Source organism: Stegodyphus dumicola, chromosome 7 (assembly GCF_044657685.1).
Source record: "Stegodyphus dumicola isolate Sdum_Otavi_A_Nest chromosome 7, ASM4465768v1".
Classification (NCBI taxonomy): Eukaryota; Metazoa; Arthropoda; class Arachnida; order Araneae; family Eresidae; genus Stegodyphus; species Stegodyphus dumicola.
The window spans coordinates 33,852,472-33,876,172 of record NC_140774.1 but is presented as its reverse complement, the minus strand read 5'-3'; the positions used below and the strand labels follow the sequence as shown (position 1 = coordinate 33,876,172).

The following is a 23,701-nucleotide window of genomic DNA, read 5'->3' as shown; positions in this document are numbered from 1 at the left end:
ACTCTCGGAGCATTTCTATCACATAAATAACAACTAATTAAATGCTTTATCTCATTAGAAAATAAATCGCAGGTATTCTGTTTTTGTGTGTTTATGTGAAAATATTTTTACAATACATTTTAAAAATAATATTGTACAATTTTTTTTACACATGAATCTTTTGACAAATAAGGAATGATTTCATAAGAAGATTAGTTTGCATTTTATTTAGATTAGTAGCAAGTCTATGCAGTTATTTTGTTAAAATAACTGGTGTTTGTTAAATGTATTTATAAAAGAAATCTACACAACAAACTCACATTTAATAAGTTTTATTTGTCAGGTAACAAGAAAGCTACACTACAAATAGAGACGTGAGGGGAAATGGTTAAAGCAGTATCTAAAAATGCTTAATTTTGTCTCAAAAAACCTTTTGAGATTATACAAGCTGTTAAAAGGAATAATACTAGAATATCTAGTATGGCAGTTCCTCAGGAAGAATCAACACTAATATGAACATTTCTAGGTAAAAAAATCCACATTGTATTATTACAAATAAAACAAAAGTAAACTTGTAGCAAAAGAATAATGCAAAAATCTTCAAAAATGTACTCAAGCACAAGTAAAATTCTGTATTAAGAGAAGACATGGAATGAAGGTCGCAAATGCTTAAGGCCGAATGAGGTCTACAACTGACCACAATCGGCAACAGTGATTGTCTTCGAGGTTTTACCGTTTTGGCTGCCGTAACTTTCAATCTTTTTCACTACATCCATTCCTTCTACAACTTGGCCAAAGACAACATGCTTCCCATCCAACCTAATAAATAAACCAATTATGCATTAAAATGTTTTATTTTGAATCCGCAATAAAGATCTAACTGCACAGTTTTAAAACATTTACTGCTACCTAATACTTACGAAACAAACACACAAAAAAAAGGGGGGGATTTTAAATTATGCCCAAAGGGGCATTTTTTTAAACGTTTTGTGTTACCTTTATTTATTAAATATCATGCTCTTTGCACTTAAATCATAAAATTCAGTTCAATAGCAATGTCGCAAAATAATTTTAAAATAAGCATATCTTTAGGATTTCTGATACACAGTTCCACATGCTGGAGATAAAGAGGGGTTTTTTTTTTTTTTTTCTTTGCATTTTATGTTTTTCTGTATTTTGCAATTTTTAACGAAGATGTTTTGAGTTTTTATGCTTTTTGCCTTGCCATAAAGTGAGTACTGAATTACTTGAATGAGAAATATATCTGTAATAAAACTTAAGGAGGAAATAGGTTTAAATGGAAATGCAGAAAAAAAAATGTGTATAATTTAATAGGCATTACAAGGAAGTCAATGTGGTGCCCACATCAGATTTTTACCATGTAGCATTCATGCAAGACAAATCACAGTTTGCAAAAAAACGGGGGAGAGGATCATTGATTTTTTTTTTCAGAAGTCATTCCTAGAAATTCTAATCTATTCCTTAACACTTATGTCTACCCCCAAAGAAAAAAGGTCCAGTATACAAATAATAATATTATTTAAGAGAATTAAAATTTTAATAAGTTTGATTTCTGGAGAGGGAAAATTTCTGGAGAGGTTTTAAGAATCTTTGGCAGGTTTATGAAAATACTTATGAGGTTCCAAACAGCACATCCACAAGGTTCTCATCAAATTTCCCTAACTAAACAAACTAGATTTCAAATTAAAGCTAAGTAAATGACAATTTTACAGGTTTACTACAAAATATAATTCCGTAAGAAGAATATTATAGAAATTAAATTACTTATTACTGAGAAACTGAATAGATAATTACATAATTCAAAATACACATTTAAACCAGGGGTGGCCAACCTTTTGGGAAGAGTACGATTAGCTGTGGGATTTTTTTTTCATGGAAGTCTGAGTAATGAAAAATTAAAAAATAATTTAATAAATAAAACAAAAGTACAATCTTGGGTTTTATTGTTAATAAACATTTTTTAAGGTTAGGTGAGTTAGGTTATATATAAAATAAGAACAAATAACTTGAAAAATTTAATTCTAAATAATTATTAAACAGTCAGTACTTAATGTGAATTTGTAGTTTTCTTACCAAGATATTATATTAGGATTAATTCCTGAAATGCTAAAAAAATTAGGTGTTTTATGTGCATATCAGTTAGTCTTGAATATTTTGATTTTATTATATTCAAAATAGGAAAAATTTATTCACAAAAATATGTTTATCCAAAGCTACAATAATATGAGACAGCCAAATCATGTAAATTTGGAAAATTGCTTGTTGGTATGAATTTCCAAAATTCAACACAGTTCGATCACTTGCAGTTGAAACAATTTACATGTTACACGTATCACTGAATATTGATATTTCAGTTTAACCCATTAACGCCCACATTATTTTAAAATGAGAATTTTTGAAAAATATTTTTAAATTACATTTTTTATATCATAAATAAAGGAATTATGAAGTTTCATTCAATTACCATAATTAGAAGTTCAGATAATAGGTGATCTATAAAAAGATGGCTGGGTGCTTCTGGTAATAAAAGAACAAGTATTTGCTCTTTGATTTTATGTTTACAAATTTACGAATTTAGTTAAAAAAAAATGATTTTTTAGCAAAATTAAAACCAACAATAAGATTAAAAAGAAAAAAAATCTTATTTTACCGATCTAAACTTCCTTAGTTATATTGAATGAAGCAATATTTTATCTTATATTTTCAACAGTTAGCAGTCCAGTATACAAAGCATTGAATGAAAAACTGTTGCCAAAACTACATTTCTAAAAGAATGAAACTACTCAAAATGATGCAATGTCATCAAAAAAAGATAAAATAAAAAAAATCTGATTCGAATTTTGAAAAAAAAAAATCGCTTCGAGGTGCATTGGCTCTTGTCCAGATGCACCTATGTACAAAATTTCGTAACCCTGGGTCTATTAGCTTACGTGCAACACGAACGAAAAACACACACACTTTTTCTTTTATTATAAGATTGATATAAAATTGTATATAAATTATTTACATAATAATTTTGTATTAATTATATAATTATTAGATTTTTTATATCATTTATCCAGTGATAAAACTTGTTTTTCATCTTTCATGTATCTAAAAACAAACTTTTGTATAAATCTGATTGTCAGCAATGTATTTTATGATATATAATTACCATATATTCAGGTGCATAACATGCACTAGTAATTTCAAGTTTAGTAGATTTTAGCCGTTCTTTAGATTTTTCAGCTAAATAATGCTTTTGACATTTGGATATGTGCATCATATAAAAAATAGCCCAATTGTACTGAAAAATAATCTGCTTAGCAAGCACAGTAAAAATATTTTATCTCTGCAAAATATCGCAAACCTTATTGCACAATATGTACACCTTTATTCTTCCGCACTTGATATTACGCAATCGGAATCAACAGCTGCCAGTATTCGGAGAATAAATAACTAAATAAAATAAAACGCGCCTTTGCTTCATCCGGTTTTCACCGTCGAGCAAGACACATTGTGCTCCGCACTATATCCCTGCCATACTCATATTGATTAATAAACAGATTTACCAATCTGGGGTGTTTTTTATTCAAATTTTTAACAGACTGCGTTACATTTCTGGAATAGAATCATTCTTCGCTTGGGTTAGTAGACCGCAGAACTTTTAGTCCTATTCAATCCAGGTTGGAAAGTGACCAAAAAAAAGTCCGTTGCTTGCTTTGCTGCGAACTGTAACGGTTTCAATATTCGAGATTTTGCGGAGAAAGGGGAGAACCCCCAACTTCCATACTGTATAATGAATGCATTGGGGGGAAAAAATGGACTATTCGATTATTTTTACTTTATTTATGCCATTCTGAATATTATTCCTTAGAAAACTAATCTGCGTTAAAAGACACCCATTTTTGAAGTTTATCTATACTTTAGCAGTTACTGCAAATATATTATTATAAATATTCACACATATGCTCCTAACATAAGCATACCGATTGTTGCATAGCGGTATCTTAACTTTAAATTAATAAACCTAAGAATACATCACTGCGAGTGGACTGTAAATTAACCTTTATTTGGCAGTTTGAACTTTCGAACACAACACAGCACAAAGTAAGAAAACAGAGTTACAATTAGCGGTTTTAAGAATGCAAGAATAAAATGCGAGCTGCGCATACAATCTGCGCATTGCGAAATAATATCTCACAGACAGGCAGAGAGCTCTGGTGGCCGAAAAAACTTAATCATTGATAGGCAAAACACTAAGTTTGTGAACTGGCCTTTTGAAAACTCCATTAGCAGTTTTGATCTTCACAATACGCACAATATTATCTGAGCTAGGAAAAACTTCCAGCACTCTTCCTAATTTCCATCGTAGCAGGGCTAAATTGTCTTCCTTTACGATAACTAAATCATTAACCTTTAAATTAGGTTGCACTTTCAACCATTTTGAACGTTGTTACAAATTAGAAATGTATTCATTGGACCATCTTTTCCAAAAGCTTTGAAACATTTTCTCAACAAGCTTCCAATGTTGCAATATAGGAATTTTTTGATCGTGTAAACTTTCTTCTGGTAAAGCAGTTAGCGGGGTACCAATTAAAAAATGGCCTGGCGTAAGTGCAGAAAATTCTGATGGATCTTCAGACAGTGGACACAAAGGTCGCGAATTTAAACAAGCTTCAATTTGAGCTAGCAATGTCGCAAATTCTTCTTGCGTTAGAAGTTGTTCACCTATGGTTCGCTTGAGATGTAACTTTGTAGATTTGACTGCAGCTTCCCATAATCCTCCAAAATGTGGCGTGCGGGAGGATTAAATATCCACTTAATACCTTCAGTAGAGCAATATTTATTAACCAATTCATTTTCATTCAAGGAGTTTAATACTCTTTTCAATTCTTTATCTGCAGCAATAAAATTTGTGCCACAATCGCTATGCACTTCTTTTGGTTTTCCTCTTCGACATACAAAGTGCTTCAAAGCGGCAATAAATGATTCTGATGTAAGATTACCTACTAATTCAATATGCATAGCTCTTGTAGTAAAACACACGAATACACAAATGTAGCATTTCATTGGTTTTACTCCTCGACCTTGCCTGGGCTTCACTTGAAATGGCCCGGCGAAGTCAATTCCAACTTTGGAGAAAACCTTTGATGGAACGACTCTAGACGATGGTAAATCAGACGTTATCTGGGTAGATGTTTTAGCTCGTATACGATGACATTTCACACATTTCCAAATCTGTTGTCTTACAACTGACCTAGCGTGGATTATCCAATATTCCCTTCTAATTACTGATAGCAATAGCAGGGGGCCAGCATGAAGATGAGATTCATGAAAATGATTCACTATAATCTGTGTTATGTGATGTTTCTTGGGCAACAAAATAGGATATTTTCTGTCCTGTGCGATGTTGGATTGTCTTAATCTTCCTCCAACGCGAATAAGTCCATTCTTATCGATAAAGGGATTCAAAGAAAGGATCTTACTATTTGAGTTTAAAGGTTGGTTATTCCTTCAGAAGATTATATTCATTAAAAAACTCATCCCTTTGAACTACTCTTAACAACTGCATTTCTAGCGTATTGCAATTCTTCGGTTTTAAGGTAACCCTTAATCCTTGTTGTGGTAGATTTAGCTGAATTATTCGCAAACCGAAAACACCATGCGAGGATTCTTTTAAGTTTCAAGAATGATGAAACTTCATTAAGGACTGGAATTTGCGAAGCGACTGTTCCAATTGAACAAGAAATATTTTTCCGTTGTTCCCTTAAAGACTCTTCTGAAAATGGTAAGTTGATAGAGAACGGAATATTATTTGAATTAAGCCACTGAGGACCTATCCACCACAAGTCATGAGTAGAAAGCTCTGAAGGCAAAAGACCTCTTGATGCGCAATCAGCTGGATTCTCCTTTCCTTTTATGCGATTCCAATGCGATGAAGGTAAGACTGATTGAATTTCTGTAACGTGGTTGGCTGCGAAGGTTTGCCAGCGTGTTGGTTCTGATTGTATCCAGGACAAAACTATCATTGAACCACTCCATGCGTAAATATCGTCAACATGAATTTTTAATGAATTCTGCACAACTTGAACCAAATGCACTAATAGAACTGCAGAGCAGAGTTCTAAATGAGGAGTAGAAATTACTTTCAGGAGAGCTACACGAGTTTTTGATGTTAGTAGCTGCACCGAAACTGAAGAATGATTTGAAGAGTTTTAATAAATCACTGCGGCGTAAGCTTTCTCTGATGCATCACAGAAACAATGAAGTTCTACATTTGTAACTTTGGGCAATAATACTCTCCTAGGAATATGAATGCATTCAAGATTTGCGATATCTTCACAATAGATTTTCCATCTTTGATCGATTTCATCTGGCAAGGGATCATCCCACGAGATTTGTAATTTCCATATATCTTGAAGCAAGATTTTTGCTGCAACTATAAAAGGTGCTAACCAACCAAGTGGGATCAGAGATTTTCGAAATAGAAGATAAAATTATTCTTTTAGTAGAACACTCTCTGTTTTCGAGATTTCCTAAGTGACAAGTAAATTCGTCTTGCGTTGGATACCACTCCAAAACCAATAATTTTATTGATTTAGTATCAACTACTGCACATGAAGAATTTGAGTTCCGAGCACTCAAAGCAGTTTCCAAAATTGAGCGATCATTTGTACACCATTTATGCAATTGAAAGCCACCTTTTTGTAAAAGTTCAAGCAGTTGTGAAATTAACCCTACTGTGTCTGAACCAAATAGGACATCATCAATATAACAATTGTGTAATATTATTTCAGCTGCCTTTGGGAATTTAGTTCCTTCGTCAATTGTTAGTTGTTTGAGTACGCGAGTAGCCAGGTATGAAGCAGAAGTAGTGCCGCATGTAAAATTGTCAAACACTTTCATTAGCTCTTGTTCATGCTGTCATTAATATTTAAAAAAAAAAAAAAAAAAAAAAAAAGAAAACTTTTTCAGAGTTTCCTACTGCTGCTCTTTAATAGTCTGTGCAAGTCCATACTTTATTATGGACTTTGTAGGATATTGTTATTCTACTCATTTGTAATGAATTTAATGAATTCATGTCATTAGCTAATATTTGAGTTAACTGAATAATGTGAAGAGCCAATGAAAATGGAAGATAATGCTTCATCATAAAAGACAGTGAAAGCACTTTCAATCTTGTTTTTCTCATAATGCCAACATTTTGTTGTAACTCCTAAATATAAGGACAGTAAAATTAGCATCTTTCTCTCTTTAAAATTATCATCTTAGATTATCTTGCTTTCTCATGAAATTCTTGCACAGCATGTTAGAAAAGATTTAATCTTTCACAACAGTGCAGAATTGCAATATGCACAAAAACAAATTCCTTTAATGTCAGTTTCTGAACCAAACACTACTTTCAGACTAGTTTTCCTTTCACAATCACTCTCCTATCGGAATTTATTGGATTCCTGCATTCACTTATCTGATGTCAGATTCCAATAAATATTTCATTATTTAAATTAAGGAATACATAAAATGTTTTACAATAAACATAGAAATATTTCCATTTTTACAAAACATTTTCAGAAACAGAAAAAGCAAAAAGCTCGTTGGCTCGAACACATGACTATTGAGTAGAACTCAACAGCCATAAAAACAAACTAAGAATTTACATTGCACAAAATTAACACAAAGCATATTCTCCAAGCACCACCTTTCACTGGAGACATGAAAATAAACTTGTCCAGATGAACCAACATTAGACAGTACCAATCCTTTGATGCTACAGCTAGGTGTCTGTATGATGTTTCCTTCTTCCAATGAATATTAAAGTGTTTCTGATCCTTAGGTATAAAATGTGCTTTCCGTAGATCAGTGGATACTGAAGTCACTTAGTCATCAGATTCAGTGAGAACAGTAAAAAACTTTAGCTTTGATAGCTACAAGTCTTGTGACTGAAATTCACCTCTTTACCCTCCTACCTCATTTTCCTTTAGGATATCCATGGCACAAACAATAATATGAGATGTACCCCAAATGGCAATACTTGAACGAGCTGAATAGACACACTTTGTGTGATTTGCAATGTGGAAATCATCAGATCATATCTCAGATTTTATTTCTACTGATATTTTATAACAAAATTTGAGACAATTCAACCTTAGAAATCCAGAAAGTAAAAAAATTTGGCACTTCTGCTATATTTGAATCACAATTACACCTGGATGAGATTTAGGTTGGGTTAGGTTATTTGAATATGCACAGCACACAAGGCGTCCGCTATGGTAAGAGATAATGTGTACATGGAGGACTTCCTGAGGAAAACTAACTTGTATCCATGTTACCCATGGGGAAAATCATGAAAACTCTCATGCAACCAACCTGTTTCCCAAGAATCAAACCCAGGCCGAACTACCAGTGTTTAGCAACTTTACCACATGTTTGAAGGTGAGACCATTTATTATTGCGAAAGGAATAGATTAGAAAAATGCTATTTTCCCTGCCAGTCAATTCAAGGGCTGAAAGTGTGATCATGGCCAATGTTAACCAATGTATTATCATTTAGCCAGGGCATGATCCCAAACCAGTGTTTAAAAGTCACATGTAGTAATCTCTGTTAGTCTGGAGAAAAATCGATTTCATAGCACATCTACTTTTTCTTGAGGAACTGAATATAATATTTCTAGACATTATAAGAAAAAATTCTGTTTTCCTAACATTAGATTGATTTGAATTTTGGATTTTGTACTGCACTCTTTTTAGAACAACATTGTATTAAAATATGCATGAAAGTTTAATTATTTTAAAGTTGGAGATTTTTATGTTAGTAATTGAGAACATAGTGGTATACTCTGTATATGATTGCACATGAGGAATTGCAAGCATTCAAACTGGTAGTAACTCAATAAACTGCTTCTAATTATTTGCATGTAAATGACTGAGAACATGGGGACTAACTAAGAACATCTACATAATATGAGGAATTGCAAGCATGCATATGCAAAAATAATTTGTTAAATCGGAAGTAACTCGACAAATCTTTTCGAAGTGTTTACATATAATTGGATCAGGAGAGGCAAACAAGGCAAAAATACATATAAAATGCAAAAGGAAAAATTTACTTACCAACTCGTTTTGACTGTGGTGATAAAGAACTGGGACCCATTTGTATTAGGACCAGCATTTGCCATTGACAGGACACCTAAAAATAGTTAAATATATATACTTCGACACTTTCATTATATAAACAGTTTCTGTAAAACTGATATAAACTGGTTCTGGAGCTTGCTACATTAAAAATAAGGTTAGCATAAAACTAGTTAATACCTGGCCCAGTGTGTTTCAAATTGAAATTTTCATCCTCAAATCGGTCTCCATAAATTGACCTTCCACCTGTGCCATTGTGATGAGTAAAATCACCAGCCTGACACATAAAGTTTGGGATTACTCTGTGAAAAATGCTTCCTTTGTATCCAAAGCCCTTCTCTCCAGAGCATAAAGCTCGAAAATTTTCTGAAAAAAAATTATCAGAAAATATTTAATTCAAAGATATTGAAAGAATATTAAAACAAAATTACAAAACATCTCATAATATATACTAGTGTGAAACTTTATGACAGTGCCACCCAATAAAAATGCAAACAACCTCAAAAATAATTTTGTGATCCCAATTAGAGTGCAACCCTTCGTTACATACCACCAATTAGACTTTTTAGCATTTTTATCCACATTATGTATCCTGACTTATAGTTTGAAAACCACTGATATAAATAGAAAAAATTGATTAAACAGCCTATATGGACCAGACCTTAAGCCACATGTAAATGGCTCATTAATCTAAAAAACACAAAAACAGCATGCATATGTGATATAAAAACATACTTAAAAACTGTGTATATATGTTATATATGAATATTTATTGTACATTTAATTTTAAAAAAATCTCCCCTCCCCTTTTTTTTTGGTAATTGATACCACTTTAAAGCAAAAATTAAATAATTATAAGCAATGTTCAGGCTTTTTACTACCAACACATTCCAGCACTTCAGAGTTTCAATAGCTAACATGTTCTTTTTCTGTTTTTATGAGTTTCATGACTTCAAACTAACCTAAGTTATAAAGGGGGGAAAACTAATGAATATATATACATAAGATATGATTCAATAGGCAAACATAGCACTAATTAACTGAAATATAAGCCCAAGAGCTTTCAAGAACATAGCTAACAGCACTTCAATTTATGTTTTTAATAATAACACTGAGTACAATGCATCGTCATTTTTTTCACAATGAAATCAGCGAAAATGTGTTTAGTTACATCAAGGCTACATATGAAAGAGTACAAAACTGATATTTTTAAAAGGAAAAAACTGTAGAAAATAATAAAACCCTGATTTAGATCATCCTCATTAACTATAATCATCTAAATCAGGAAAGAAATTGAACAACTGACTGTAATGGAGTTTTCTGCTATTTCATTCATTACTTAAGACACTCACTGGGGACACAATGTAACTGCAAAAACAAATTATTTCACTAAATGTTAACTGAATTTATGTGCATGCTAGTATATTTTATCAACACCAGAAGTGCACTTTCCAAATTAATTGCTAATAAACTCTGAATCTTTCTATTTTACCAAAAATTTTAGTTTTGAACTGAAATTGCATGTGCTTACCTAAAAAATTTAGCTATATAATAAATCTTCAAATCAAAGAAGTCTTTAGAAGTATCCATAAATGTGACATCAGTCACAATTTTATCATTCTATAAACACAGTATTGAAATCTTTTACAGACACAATAGATTTTCTGTATTTCTTCTCTAAACTAATTTCCAGTTGCTATTTTTTAATTAGCTTATTTATATCCATTGTTAGGTGCTTCCTCTTGTTTGGCTTATTAAACTTGTCACATTAATTCTTTTGTATTTTAACAATTAATCATTTTCATTTAATTTTGCATTCAGCGTGTTGATTCATTTAACTTCAGATTCCGATTACTAATAAAAACTACTACAATTTTTTTGCTGTTAAATATGTGTTGTTATTTAGAAATCTGGTGTTACTTTAATTTTTATTTACAGCTTAATTGAATCTTAAAAACCTTGTTGATATTTTATTTTTCATTCTAACAACATACATATACGCGTAGATGCTTACATAATGAAAACTCTGCCGACTCATTCAGTATTAAAGAAAATGATTTATTATTTACAGTTTCATTGAACAATTCAGGTGAAATGACTTTATTAATGCTGTGCATTTTGCCCTTTATATACAGATGATAAAATTGGCGACTTATTTTTAACAAACTTTGCTCAAATGGTCAGCAGCCATATGAATGGATGGCAAGCAGAAATACTGTTAGTTCTGGCAACACTGCAACTTCATAACAATTAATTTGGTGGAATGAAAAATAATACAGCAGCGAAAAGCAAGCAGGTTCTTAGGACAGAGTGACAATGACCTTTCATCTTAGAACACAGTGCATCTTAAGATGAAAGTTTAATTCAGAATGATCTAGCTTCAAGATTTATTTCTTATGGTTAGTATTAAACTTAGATTGCAAAATTTTAAGCATTATGTAAGCATCTGCATCATGATTTATGCAATATCTTACATACATAATGCGTGTGAGAGAGAAAAGGGTATTTATTAAAATGCCTAACATTTTTTTTTCAATTTGATAGATGCTGTATCCTTCTGATAAATGTAATTCATTTCCTTAAGAGCTACGACTTAATTTCGATTTCATAAGGCTAACTACAATTGTTTCCAAGAAGTTTGGGGTTTAAATTTTAAATATTATTAAGCACAACTGTACAGAAATTAATACATATTTTAAAAATTATTTGCAATGCTGTTATTGCATACCCCTATATATCACATGAAAGTAGCAACTTAATCACTGATGAGACAAGTTTTGTTATTAACTGCAGTGTACATAAAAGATTGCACTAATCCTGAAGATAATATGCATTCAACTTTATTTAACAGCAGTACTGATTGCCAGTTCCCATTTTAGGCCTTAAAGCACTGGTTACTTTAAAATCTTCACCTCCCCAGAAATTGCCCAAATGATTAACAGCTATTCTGAAATTAATGTAAATCTGTAACTAGTGCGAAACTATATTGTGATTGATAACTAACATATCAGTTATTATGTAATACATAATTTCTACTTTGATTGCTAATCTTATAACTTTTAGCCATTTGGTATAAAATAAATAATTAATACATCAAAGAAAATGGTAGAAAGGATCATTTTTTCACTTGTGCAAGAGATGTTTAATATCGGAAACCAAATCTTTTGAATTTTAAGCTCAAAATTTTCATTCATTTAATAAAAGTACCATCTGGCTAATATCATATACTTACCAGCAGTTTTGGGGACCACATCAGATCGTAACTGCAAAAAATAAAAATATGTTAAGCAAAGAAAAATTTGATACACAGTTCGACATCTTAATTTTTGAGATGTTGAATTTTTTCCTACATCATAATTTTAAATACAATAAAGGTCTTAAAATATTAATACACATAATTTGAAATAAAAATAACTCACTACTACAGAAAAATATCATCTATGTGCAATTTTCTAGGTATGTATTCACTAAAAAAATTTTTTTGAGTCATTATAAATATCATTTGAAATCATCAAGTTGACTTAAAATTTTAGTTTATGAAACTGATAGAAAATATGACAGAATAGAAGAAATATTAAAAATTAAAAGGAACAAAAATCTAAAACTGTTAATTCACACTTAGTATTTTTCTACTACATATCTGGCATAATTTTATTTGAAGAAACTATGGATTTGCTATGCTGATCATATGCTTACTTTAAATACTTTTATCATTTTAAGAAATGCATTACCGAATTCTCCCAAAAACTACGAAACAAATTTAAATGGATTAAATTTAAAACTTTAACACAGCCTTTGAACATTCTTAACTTTGCATGATAATTATCAATTTTGAAATTCATTTCACTAAAATTTTATGCACTGCATGCTTTGCTTTTTATTCTTTTATAACAACAGTTTCACCTCGAGTAACTTATAAATCACATAAAACTGGATATTCGTGGATATAAGAGAAGAGTACATTCACTCAAACAGCATGGAAAAGAGATGATTAAATAAATAGGTTGAATCATAATGCAAAACAGTACTCATGGATTATATTTAAGATATATTTTTGCAGGGTTTCCCTGAAAAAAAAAGTGGAAGCTGGGGTACTACTTTTATGTTTAAAAAATTAGTTTTTTTATTTGACAATATATTTATCAATCATACTGCAGAAATTGGTATTTAAAATTTTGATTATATGATTATATGATAATATACATCTTATAAATTACAAACTCTCTAAAAAGTTAATAATAAAATAAATTTTGCTTTACTTTCCATCTCGCTCACCTACTTTTAAATATATTTATTTATATTATTAATATATTTAATTTTACAAAATTTCTCCTTCATCCCTGATTTGAAATTCTTCATAAAATTTTAACAACTTTTTATAAATGCGGATTTGTGACATCAGTATTCGTATTGGACTCTGAAGTAACAATCTTCAGGAAAATTTGAATTCGCTATAAAATTCCGACAGAATAGTGTATGCTCTAATGCTAAACAGTTACATTAAAATAGTACAAATATGTTATTCTAAATTTCACAGAACAGATATTTATAAAAATGATACGTTTAACTAACTAAATAAGGAACTTTAGAGAAAAAATTGCTTTGTTTTCGCAGAAATTCAAAATGTATTTAATATAAAGCCGTATTTCAGGCCTCGCCCTTAATAAACCGGCATCCAGAGATTTAACAAAAGTATAAGCAATTAATACAGAAAACCGATACAAAAATTCTGGACATTCTAATTATCAATATATATATATATGGTAATTAAAACGCCGATATTAATTTTTATAATTAGATTATATGCACATTTGCTAATGCAGATATTTGATTAAAGCGATATAAAGGAAGCGAATTCTTACTTCGAACACGATCCTTCCAAGCGGTTCTCCATCAGCAGTCATATCAAAATAGCACCTTGGAAGAGCCATTATTTTTTTTGTCTTTGATTAAAAGATATCGCACGAATGTATAAAATAACTAATATTGTTAGAATTCGCCGCAATCACTACCGCAACGTCAAGGTAATTCCTTCTCCGCTGGCGGGAAAGCGCATGCGTTATATTTCTACATTGGCTTCGAAAATAAAAACAGCAAATTCTAGAATATTTTTCTGTTGCCATCAGCAGAGTAAATCAGTAGTTGAAAATAAAACATGATTAATTGTAAAATACTTTCGATATCAAATAAATTAAATTTCTCCATTTGTTTGATAACAACAGGTAGCCAGAGCAGAAAAATAAAGAAACTTTTTAAAGATATAATCTCAAATCGTTATTTTCCTTTTCTTTTCTTCAGAATTTTTTAACTAACAAGTCGCCTCGCCTGTTCTCGTCCACGATTTCCCTTTTTCTTATATCAAAATGTCAGAAGATAGGTATTTTAAAAGGTAAGTTTTAAAATGCAAGTGAATAGACAGTTGACTGTGATATAAATGAGCAATAACAACTGAGACTGTCCCCAACTTTATGTTCGTTTCATGCCGATATAATCAGTTACAGGGAATAAAAAGGTAATTTGTAACTTTTTGTTCACTCCAGAGACTACTAGGAAACACCTTAAATTATGAGACTTATATTCAAACCTGATGGTCATAAATGTCTCGGAGCCACCAACGGCCAAGCGGTAATGTCGCTGAACAGTGATAGTTCGAACTCGGTTTCATTCCTGAAGAACGAGATTTGCTGAATGGGCGTTTTCGTGAATTTCCCCATATGTAATGTTTATTCGAGACAGTTTCACTTCGAAAATACGCCATGCGTTTTGAGGTAAGGAAGTACACTAGAAATATCTCGTATTGAGAATGGATAGGTTGCTAATCTACTTTCTCCTTAGAATTTTTATCGCGAACTTATGCTTTAAAACAAAATTAATTCTAAACATAAACAGTGATGCCAGTTGCATTGAGCAAATTATTTCATTACACTTGTTGCCAGATTTGCTTTGTGGCTACCTAAAGGTGGAGTATGCAGTCCTCTCACCAGTTGATTAATAATGTACAATTAGTAATCAAACCATGTAATAAAGTTCCCAGTTCAAAACAATAATTCAGTTTAAATGTCCATTCCAGAAATCTAGAAGGCAGTGTGTTTTTCCCTCTGCTTCATTATGTGGCACTCCTTCGACCACTCCTGATTGTAACCAGTTTTAGATTACCGTATTATAATCTTCAAATTTTTCTTCTAATTTAATTTTCTTTGTAGTTGAGAGCAATCTCTTTTCAGCAATGTCTCTATTGACTGGTGAATTATTCCAATCATCGACCTATGGCAAATTGAACTTAATATTTACCACCATCACGTTTTCTCAGAGTCCTATGAAAGTGATCCAATACATCAATTTCCATTTCTACACTAGACTTACTTTCACTGGGGTCAGTTATTCCCAAAGCATCTAATTTGCATAAATTCTCCAAATTATTATTGTGAATTATCATACCGGTTATCAAAGGTATATTACTTTGAGATGAAATGCAGTGGTTTATCTTGCCCATAATAATCCAGCCGAGTAGTGTTTGTATTGCAACAAGACCAGATGATAAATGGAAAAAGTTCCCGGTGAAAGACTTCCAGCATAGTCAGCCCCAGTTAAAAGTTCGTTTTTTGTTTATTTTTGATTAATTTCATTTAAAACCAGCTTTGCCTAAAGGAATTCGTTCTTCACCCTCAACTTCTGTGGGGAGAAACAAGAATAACTGGAATGGTTTCTCACCATAAGAGCATATTTCTTCTTTATTGATCATTTCGGGTATGCATAATTCCACCAATGGGGGATAACATAGCAGCATACTTGCCAGTAGTTACGCCAGTCGACTCTAAAGACGTCAAATATGACTCCAATCTATCACATAGCTGCATGATGTTCATCTTTTTATGATCATAACATATTTTACTAATAGTGATAGCAGTTCGCGAACATAATACTCAACAAGTAGCTCTTGGCGGCCAAATCTTACTTTTAGGCTTTTAATGGCTTTTGCATAGTTATAAGAAATTGGCGGATGGCTATCTACAATTTCTCAAGCTCTACTGCTAACTGTTATGCATTAAATAAGATACTGAAATTTGTTTCATTACCAGTTGACTGATCATTATGAACTCTACTAAACTGACTCCAAAACGCGAAGCAATCTTTCATTTCCATGCTGAATTTAACCAGGTCTATTGGAAAGTTTTTCACCTGTAATCGTCGCCAACGGTTCACAAAAATTTGAAAGTTTATCGAGACATGTTTTATTACGAATGCGAACTACATCTAATTTTTCTCGATATTCTTCAATTTTCTCATATTCAACACCAAATTCTTTAGATTTGGCGTCGATCAAAGCAGTACAAATTTTATCATCTGATTCAGCCTAATTTGTAGCAACTCGCTTTAAAGAAGAAAATTTAATTTCAATTTCCTCACGTTTTAAACATCATATCCATACATCATCACAATATTGAGAAAGGATAGATTAGACTGCTATAGTATGTAGTTGTGCACCTCCCTTTTTGGAGGCAATCAGCAGCACCAAAAGTGTATATATATATATATATCTGTACCCAGCTTCATGGATGGCGAAGTAACACCACTTGACAATCCCTGTATATATATATATATATAACTGAGCTCACGGAAAAAAAGAAAGAAATTCAATTAAGTTGTTGAAAAGGAATTGGAATAGTTTCAGAGAGAACAAATAAGAAAATATTTTCAGTAGCATATATTTTTCCAATGGCTATCCAACGATAAGAATAGAGTCTAAGATAGTTTTTTTCAGTGACTGAGAAATTTTTTAAAAAAACTAGATCTCAATTAGAAGACGAAAGTTTCGACAAATTATGGGTTTTCTATGTTTAATTTTTAAAAAGTGTTGTAAAAAGAGTCAAAAGCATTTAATATAACAGAAGATTTTTCTCAATATTTTCCTAATATGTAACTCGTTTATACATCATAAATTCAATGTTACTATATTCTGCTCTAAACCAGGCGAATCACCGGCATTTCGGTTAAAATTTGCAGAACCCAATGTGGCTGTGTGTGGGGGGGGACTAAAAAGATGAGACCGCATGCCAAAAACTGTATTTACCATAAAGAACGTTGCCCAGGGTACACCACTAGGAAGTAGGTCTGCGCTGTACTGCACTGCTTCTTAACCCTTTCAGGAGCGGTGGTTTCGCCTTGAAACCGCATTTTCAACATTTTTTTTTAATTTAGAAAATTTCATTTTTTTTCCTCAAAACCGCTGCTAAAATTAAATTACTACTTAAAGTTAATAACAGATGGCAGCATCAAATCTTTCTGGGCATCCATTAATTGATATGAATCATTCAAAAATAGCTTCTTTACCACACTACTCTTTTTGACCCATTTGAAAAACAAAAAACCCAAAAATTTTTAATTTTTCCACAATATATTTTATAAGCTGGCATCAATGAGTAATGAAATGTCCTTAGCTCACACAAAAAAGTAATGAAACCCTTTTAATTTTGAATGTTTTAATTTGAGTTGCAGCCCGTCAACCTCCTCCTACATGCCTACCGAAACTTCGGTGAGCATTGCTTTTTGAGTGGTGTAATATCCCCCAAGTTCAGATCGATAATTTGATACTCAGCATGCCTAGGCGTTGTACGGACTGTATTGCATCGTCTGGGAGACATACAATGTATTAACAGTCATACCAACCATGTAATAATGGTTTTTTTGTAAATAGTTTTTTTTTTTTTTTTTTTTTTTTTTTTTGTAAATTGCTCCAGCGAGAAAAAGTCGGTAATTTTTTTTAATAATATCAAACTTATAGCATCTTTTTTTGCTCTTTACCTTTTGTTTAATAAATAAGCTTTACAAATAAGTCAAATTTGTTTTGCTTCTAACTCTTCCTTTGCCTGATTTTGCATTATCCTTAATTTATGGACATGAGTGTACTATTTCTGAATGTAGTATTCAACGATTCCTACTTTAAAACGCTTTGCTAATTGTCTGTGGAAATGTAGTCGTTCAGTCTTGAATAGTACCTGTAAATCTTTCATCCGCCCAAGTTACCTATTGCTCTGAACCTTTGGTATCTACTATATATCTTCAAACTTTGTAAGAAGAATTAAATGTTTTGCTAAAATACTCAGGTTAGTAAATAGCACTATCGAAATCCAGCCAATTGATGATATGTTATTTTTAGCAGATAGATAAATCAAATAAGACTAAAATAGATGACAAAAACCATTTATATAAAAACGATACTTAGGGACATTTATATGAAATGTTATCCAAACTGCCTCAGAATTCAAAAGACAAAGAAGAAAGTTTTGAAAAGAAATGATTATTTGGATAGATGGCGAGATACAGGAACTAACTAGTCCACTTTTGAGTCGATAAATATTGTTTTGAATTTTCATATGTCTAAAGGTCTCAATTTGAGGTATTCTGGTACTTGCTTTGAAGACTATTTATTTAAGATATCCAGAGACAGAATAACTTAGAACTTATATAGCTGAGTCTTTTTTTGACTTGTTTTTCTAATGATGTAGCCCCATCGCGTGAATGCTTCGCCTTATATACCTCTGTTGGGAAATTTAAAACAGATTTGGATGACGAAACTGCAAATTTCAAAATTGTTGCGTAACAACTAGAGATTATATATATTGAACTGTCAATATACAGTGTTTCTTTAAGATTTCGAGGCTATGCAGGCAGATTTATCGGCTCAATTATATGATATTACTCTTAAAAAAAAGGGGGGGAATTTTTTAAATTATTTTTCATTGGGTACTGGCTCATTACAAAATTTTTAGTTACTAGTGGGATCTAGGGCTAAAAAGGTTTCTATGTTTCAACAATTAGCTAAAAATTACATTTCATTTGACGCTGTTAAAAGATGAATTAAATTCCATTTATTGTTGTTGACAAAATTTTGTTGTTGTCAAGATGTTGACAAAATTTTCAGTTCATAACAAGGGAGATGCTATCAAAGGAGCGCTTTTCTACTAAACATTTTTTACACTGGCATCCCGAAGAATTTAATCTGTCCTATCTACAACGACGGTCTACGAGCAGAAATCACTTACTGCTCTGTAGGACTGTTGGTAGAGCCACTGATTCACAGACTTAACTCAGAAGTATAGTGTTTTGATTCTTCTGTTCTTTTATTGCCTTTTTTATTCTGCATTGTTTTTACATTTTTTGCTGACAGGGCGTTCATGTAATCCAGGTTATCTGAGTACTCGTCGAACAGTTTCAGGTGAAATTGAAGTAGAAAATTTTTCAATAAATTCTCTAGAAATCTTTACAGCCCTCAAACGCTGATTTTTCACAAATTTTCTAACTATAAATCTCTGATCACGTTAAGTTAACTTTGCCAGACGACCTCTTGTTACTTTATTTTCGATCCAATTTTCGTCTTTAAAGCGTTTTATCACATACTACACCATAGAATGCGGTAAATTTACTGGTTTAGCGATATCCTGAATCGAATTTCCATCCTTATGATAAAAAAATGATCAATTTTCGAATTCTGTTCGTTGTTTCTTTGCGACTTCTGACTGAGTTTTAAACATTAAATAAAATATAATGAAGTATGCAAGGAAAAAATAAAGCCAAACAATTTTTTAAACTTCACCAAAATACAAAAATAAAAAAAAGCTGTAGACGATAATTTTATTTATGAAATTTTACGAAAATATTTCAGTGTACGATCTACGATCCCTTTTGTGACATGTTTTATCTATGCTTCCTTACATTTTCCCTTTTAGAAAAAGAAAATAAGTCAGTTTTAAAAATTAAAAAGCTTGGTTTTATCCAAAATCACATGGAGATCATATGAAAAAATACTGGCCTTTATATTTGGGATTACAGCGCTTTTTCTGAAAATTCTTAAAGTGTTTGTACACTTTTGAGAGACATTGTAGGTCTTGTGGCTTTAGGACCTTCTATCGCAGATGCAATGATTCACATTTGTATTCAAACATTTATGTTACTGAAATTATAAAGCGCCCGACCATTTAAAAAAACGTTACTGAAATTTATCGTCAGAAAATATTTCTTAGGTGTTAAAAAATAACTTCTATTCTTTTTACTTCTTTGTACGAAGTAAAGGAAATATTGTAATCCCGAAAAATTCCGGGTGTCATATTTCAACGAAAATGTTCCTTTTGACCTCTATGGAATGCAATTTAACGATATCTGTACTTAAGGACTAAAGGAATCTTTTTTGTATGCTCATCTGTACTTAAGGTATAAAGGACTCATTTTCTCCAAACGGATTATAAAATTTCCGCTCTAGATACTTTCCGTTACAGCGGCGTCAGTTGAAATGCACTGCTTTTCTTTTGGGTAGAAAATTATAAATTAACGTAAAATAACAGAGTTAAAAAAACTCAAATGAAATTAGTTTTGTAAAAAGCAAATTTAAAAAAAAATTTCTTAAAGAAAGTAAATTTTTCTTTTTAATTTTTTAACTTAGAATACTATACACATAAATAAAAAAATAACAAAATAAAATTAAATTCAATTTAAACAGATAACATAAAATTACAAATATCATTCATTATTGCAGAAACATTTTCAGTTTTTGAATGTAACCGACGCCACACAAATTTTGTCAAATACGACTCTAAATGATGGTCAGCAGTGTCTCTCTCAAGTTTATTAATCCATTTAGCACTGCACCACAATCGCTTCACAGTTTGGGTATGGCATCCAGTTTCGTGGGTCTATAAAATTATGACTGTGATTCACAGTGAAATGTTCATATCCAGCATTTCATGTTTCCTCTTTTGGTACTTTTCCGTTTTGCCGGCGCGAACGATAAAGTCGCCAATAATGGTTTAACTGATGCCAGACGGAATATCTTCGCTGGTAACCTTTTACGCCTCAGTTTCAAAACAAGTTGAAGCCATTTCTTATCAGATTGTTTCTTTCAATACTGGCATACAATAATATAGAATTTTTACACGATATTTAAATTTTATCCCCTAAGACAATTCACGGTAATTAAGTCAATTAGAACGCAATTACACCGCTCATCCGAAGGCGAAATCAAGTGTTAAATTCATCAGTTCTAATGAGAATGCACTAGCGAAGTAAAGCACTGCGGTTTCACATAATTTCTGAGTAAGTTATTTGTACGAATTGAAATAATTCTTGCATTTAAACTTGTATTCCAAATTAAGATTTAACTTAAAATTAATGTAGATAATTACTGAGCGAATTAAATTTTAGTAGCGTAGTTTACGTGAGATGAGATCACTTGGGGTCACGTGATACGAACCGGCGAATCAGGATTTTGAACTATGAAATCATAGTAAATTCTTAAATTAATGTCTTTTTACAAATTTATTGTCTTTATTGGCTTTTTACAAAATTTTAAACCATATTAAAATGTTTATGCCTTCACAATAAAAAAAAAAAAAAAAAAAATTCTTAGAATTAACATTTTTTATGTGTATACTGTATGTTGTCGCCAACAAAGTCTGCTTGGCGAGATTTGCGCCGGCGAAACGGAAAAGTACCCCTCTTTTTTACATCCTTTCCAGCAATCTGAAAATATAATGCTCCCATCCGCGTCGCTTTCCCGGCATAAACACCAAATACCCATTGTTCTTCAAGAACACGTCCAACTTTGTTTATTTCTTTTTTGTAAAAAGACTTTAAAGTAGCTATTCCAATCTATTGTCGTATTATGGCTGATTTCTAACTGAAGTTAGCAAAATTCATTTGATGTCAATTCTTGATACCACAGACAGATAAAACGAACGCATTGAGAAAAAGAAGACGCGAGTCTTCAAACCATGTTTCGATTCTCAATCTTTTTCTTTTTTCCACAGCAAGAACGTACGTAACAACACCATATATACGAGCTTTGTTTAAGTCAAAAGTTAACTTCATCGAAAGATTTTGACAACAAAGTCTATTGCTGTGAATTATTCCTTTGTCCTGAAAGAATCTTATGACAGCCTTTTGGTCATTAGGTAATTGCCAAATTGTGTAATCCATCGTACTAAAAAAATGACGAAATATGGCAAAATATAACGAAGATGATATTTCAAACGAGATCTAGAAATTTCGAGCAACAACATTTCAAACGTTAAATTCTCGAGTCACGATATTTCGCGTGTTGTAGTATTGTTTTCTTCTTATTTTTTCTTCATTTTTAACTGACGCCGCTCTAACGGAATAGTATCTAAAATTGATTTAAAATGATTTAGAAAGAAAGATTTTTTTGCAACGTCTGTACGTGTACCGTACGTAGGTGCATATGTATGTATGTATGTATCTCGCATAACTCAAAAACGAGTAGTCTCAGAACGTTGAAATTTTGTATATACGACTGATATAACATGTAGTTATGCACCTCTCTTTTTGGTTGCAATCGGCGGCACCAAAAGTATATATATATATATATATATATAAATATGTGAACTAAGTTACTCTGCTCGATGAGCTCAGTTTTTTATTTTTATATCTTGGTAAACTGGGGATTTTTTGCTTTAAAATTGATTGAATTATGTTATTTTTATCTTCAGGTTAAGGTTTTTATGCCTTTAGTTAATCTGCATGCAACAGTTGTAGAATTATCAACAATTTAAAAGTTGTTTAAGTGCGGCTAATTTTTATTTACCATAGTAGCCATATTTATTATATTTAAAACCCAGCAGAGTAGTAAATTAAGTCAGTTTCTACACCTTCAATGTTTCTTTGCGGAGTGGTACCAAAAGTAAACATTCAGCTTAGTGCACCGAAAAATCTGGGTTGTTGCTTGCTGGTGGAATTGCTTGTTTTTATTTAGAAACTCTAATTTTAATTGAAAAAAAAATATTTTTTAATTGTTTGAATTGTATTTGGTGTTTTGTGTTTTTCTATTTTTTTCTATTTTTAATGAAGATATTTTGAGGTTTTATGCATTTTTGTCTTATCGCGAAGTGAAAACTGAATTAATTGAATGAGAAAATCTATCTCTAATGAAATTCGAGGAAATAAATTTAAATGAAATGCAGCGAAAATTGCTTATAATTTAATATTCGGTACATGTGGTCGCATCAGATTTCTTCACATATATTGTTGTTTGCTTATTTCAAAACTTGATTTTTGTAAAAAATAGATTTCAAATGTTTCTAAAAATAAGCTATTTATTCCAAAATTTCTAAAATGTAACTCACTTAATAATTCGAATAACCGAAAGTTTTTTTTAGATTTTCTGCATTTGAAGATTTTTTTCCTTATATTTATTTGTTATTTTAGATGAAAATACATCAGAAAAATTGCTGTTACTCTACTAGTAGCTTCAAACGGCAGTTCTTCAGCTAAATATTTCAGTAATTTAAACTTTGAAGTAAACCAACAAATGCTATATATTAATTATAAATTCTGTTAAAAATTTAATTATACTGCAGTTTAAAGATAGTGTTACGGATTTGGTATTTTAATAGCTAATATTAGTTGAATTGTAAATTAAATGGTTTTATTTCCCACGCAGTGCAGCGCGTAACGAATATTAAAAGAAAGCTAAGCCGGAAAATTGAAAATACAAGAGCGCGTGCATGTAACATTTAATAAATAAATATCTCTTTTTGATTTCGAGAAAGTTCCAGAAAGTTCTAGCGCGCGATTTAAA

General features: G+C 31.4%; 1 protein-coding gene across 1 annotated transcript; it reads right to left on the bottom strand.

Moving 5' to 3' along the window:
* Positions 1-295: 295 nt before the first annotated feature.
* Positions 296-14,189, bottom strand: LOC118194395 (peptidyl-prolyl cis-trans isomerase-like). The gene is made up of 5 exons (XM_035365544.2): positions 13,977-14,189; positions 12,347-12,377; positions 9,295-9,480; positions 9,094-9,169; positions 296-798 (listed from the first exon to the last, which is right to left on the bottom strand). Exons 1-5 carry the CDS (start codon positions 14,043-14,045, stop codon positions 666-668), a joined length of 495 nt encoding a protein of 164 aa, XP_035221435.1. The 5' UTR covers positions 14,046-14,189; the 3' UTR covers positions 296-665.
* Positions 14,190-23,701: the final 9,512 nt, after the last annotated feature.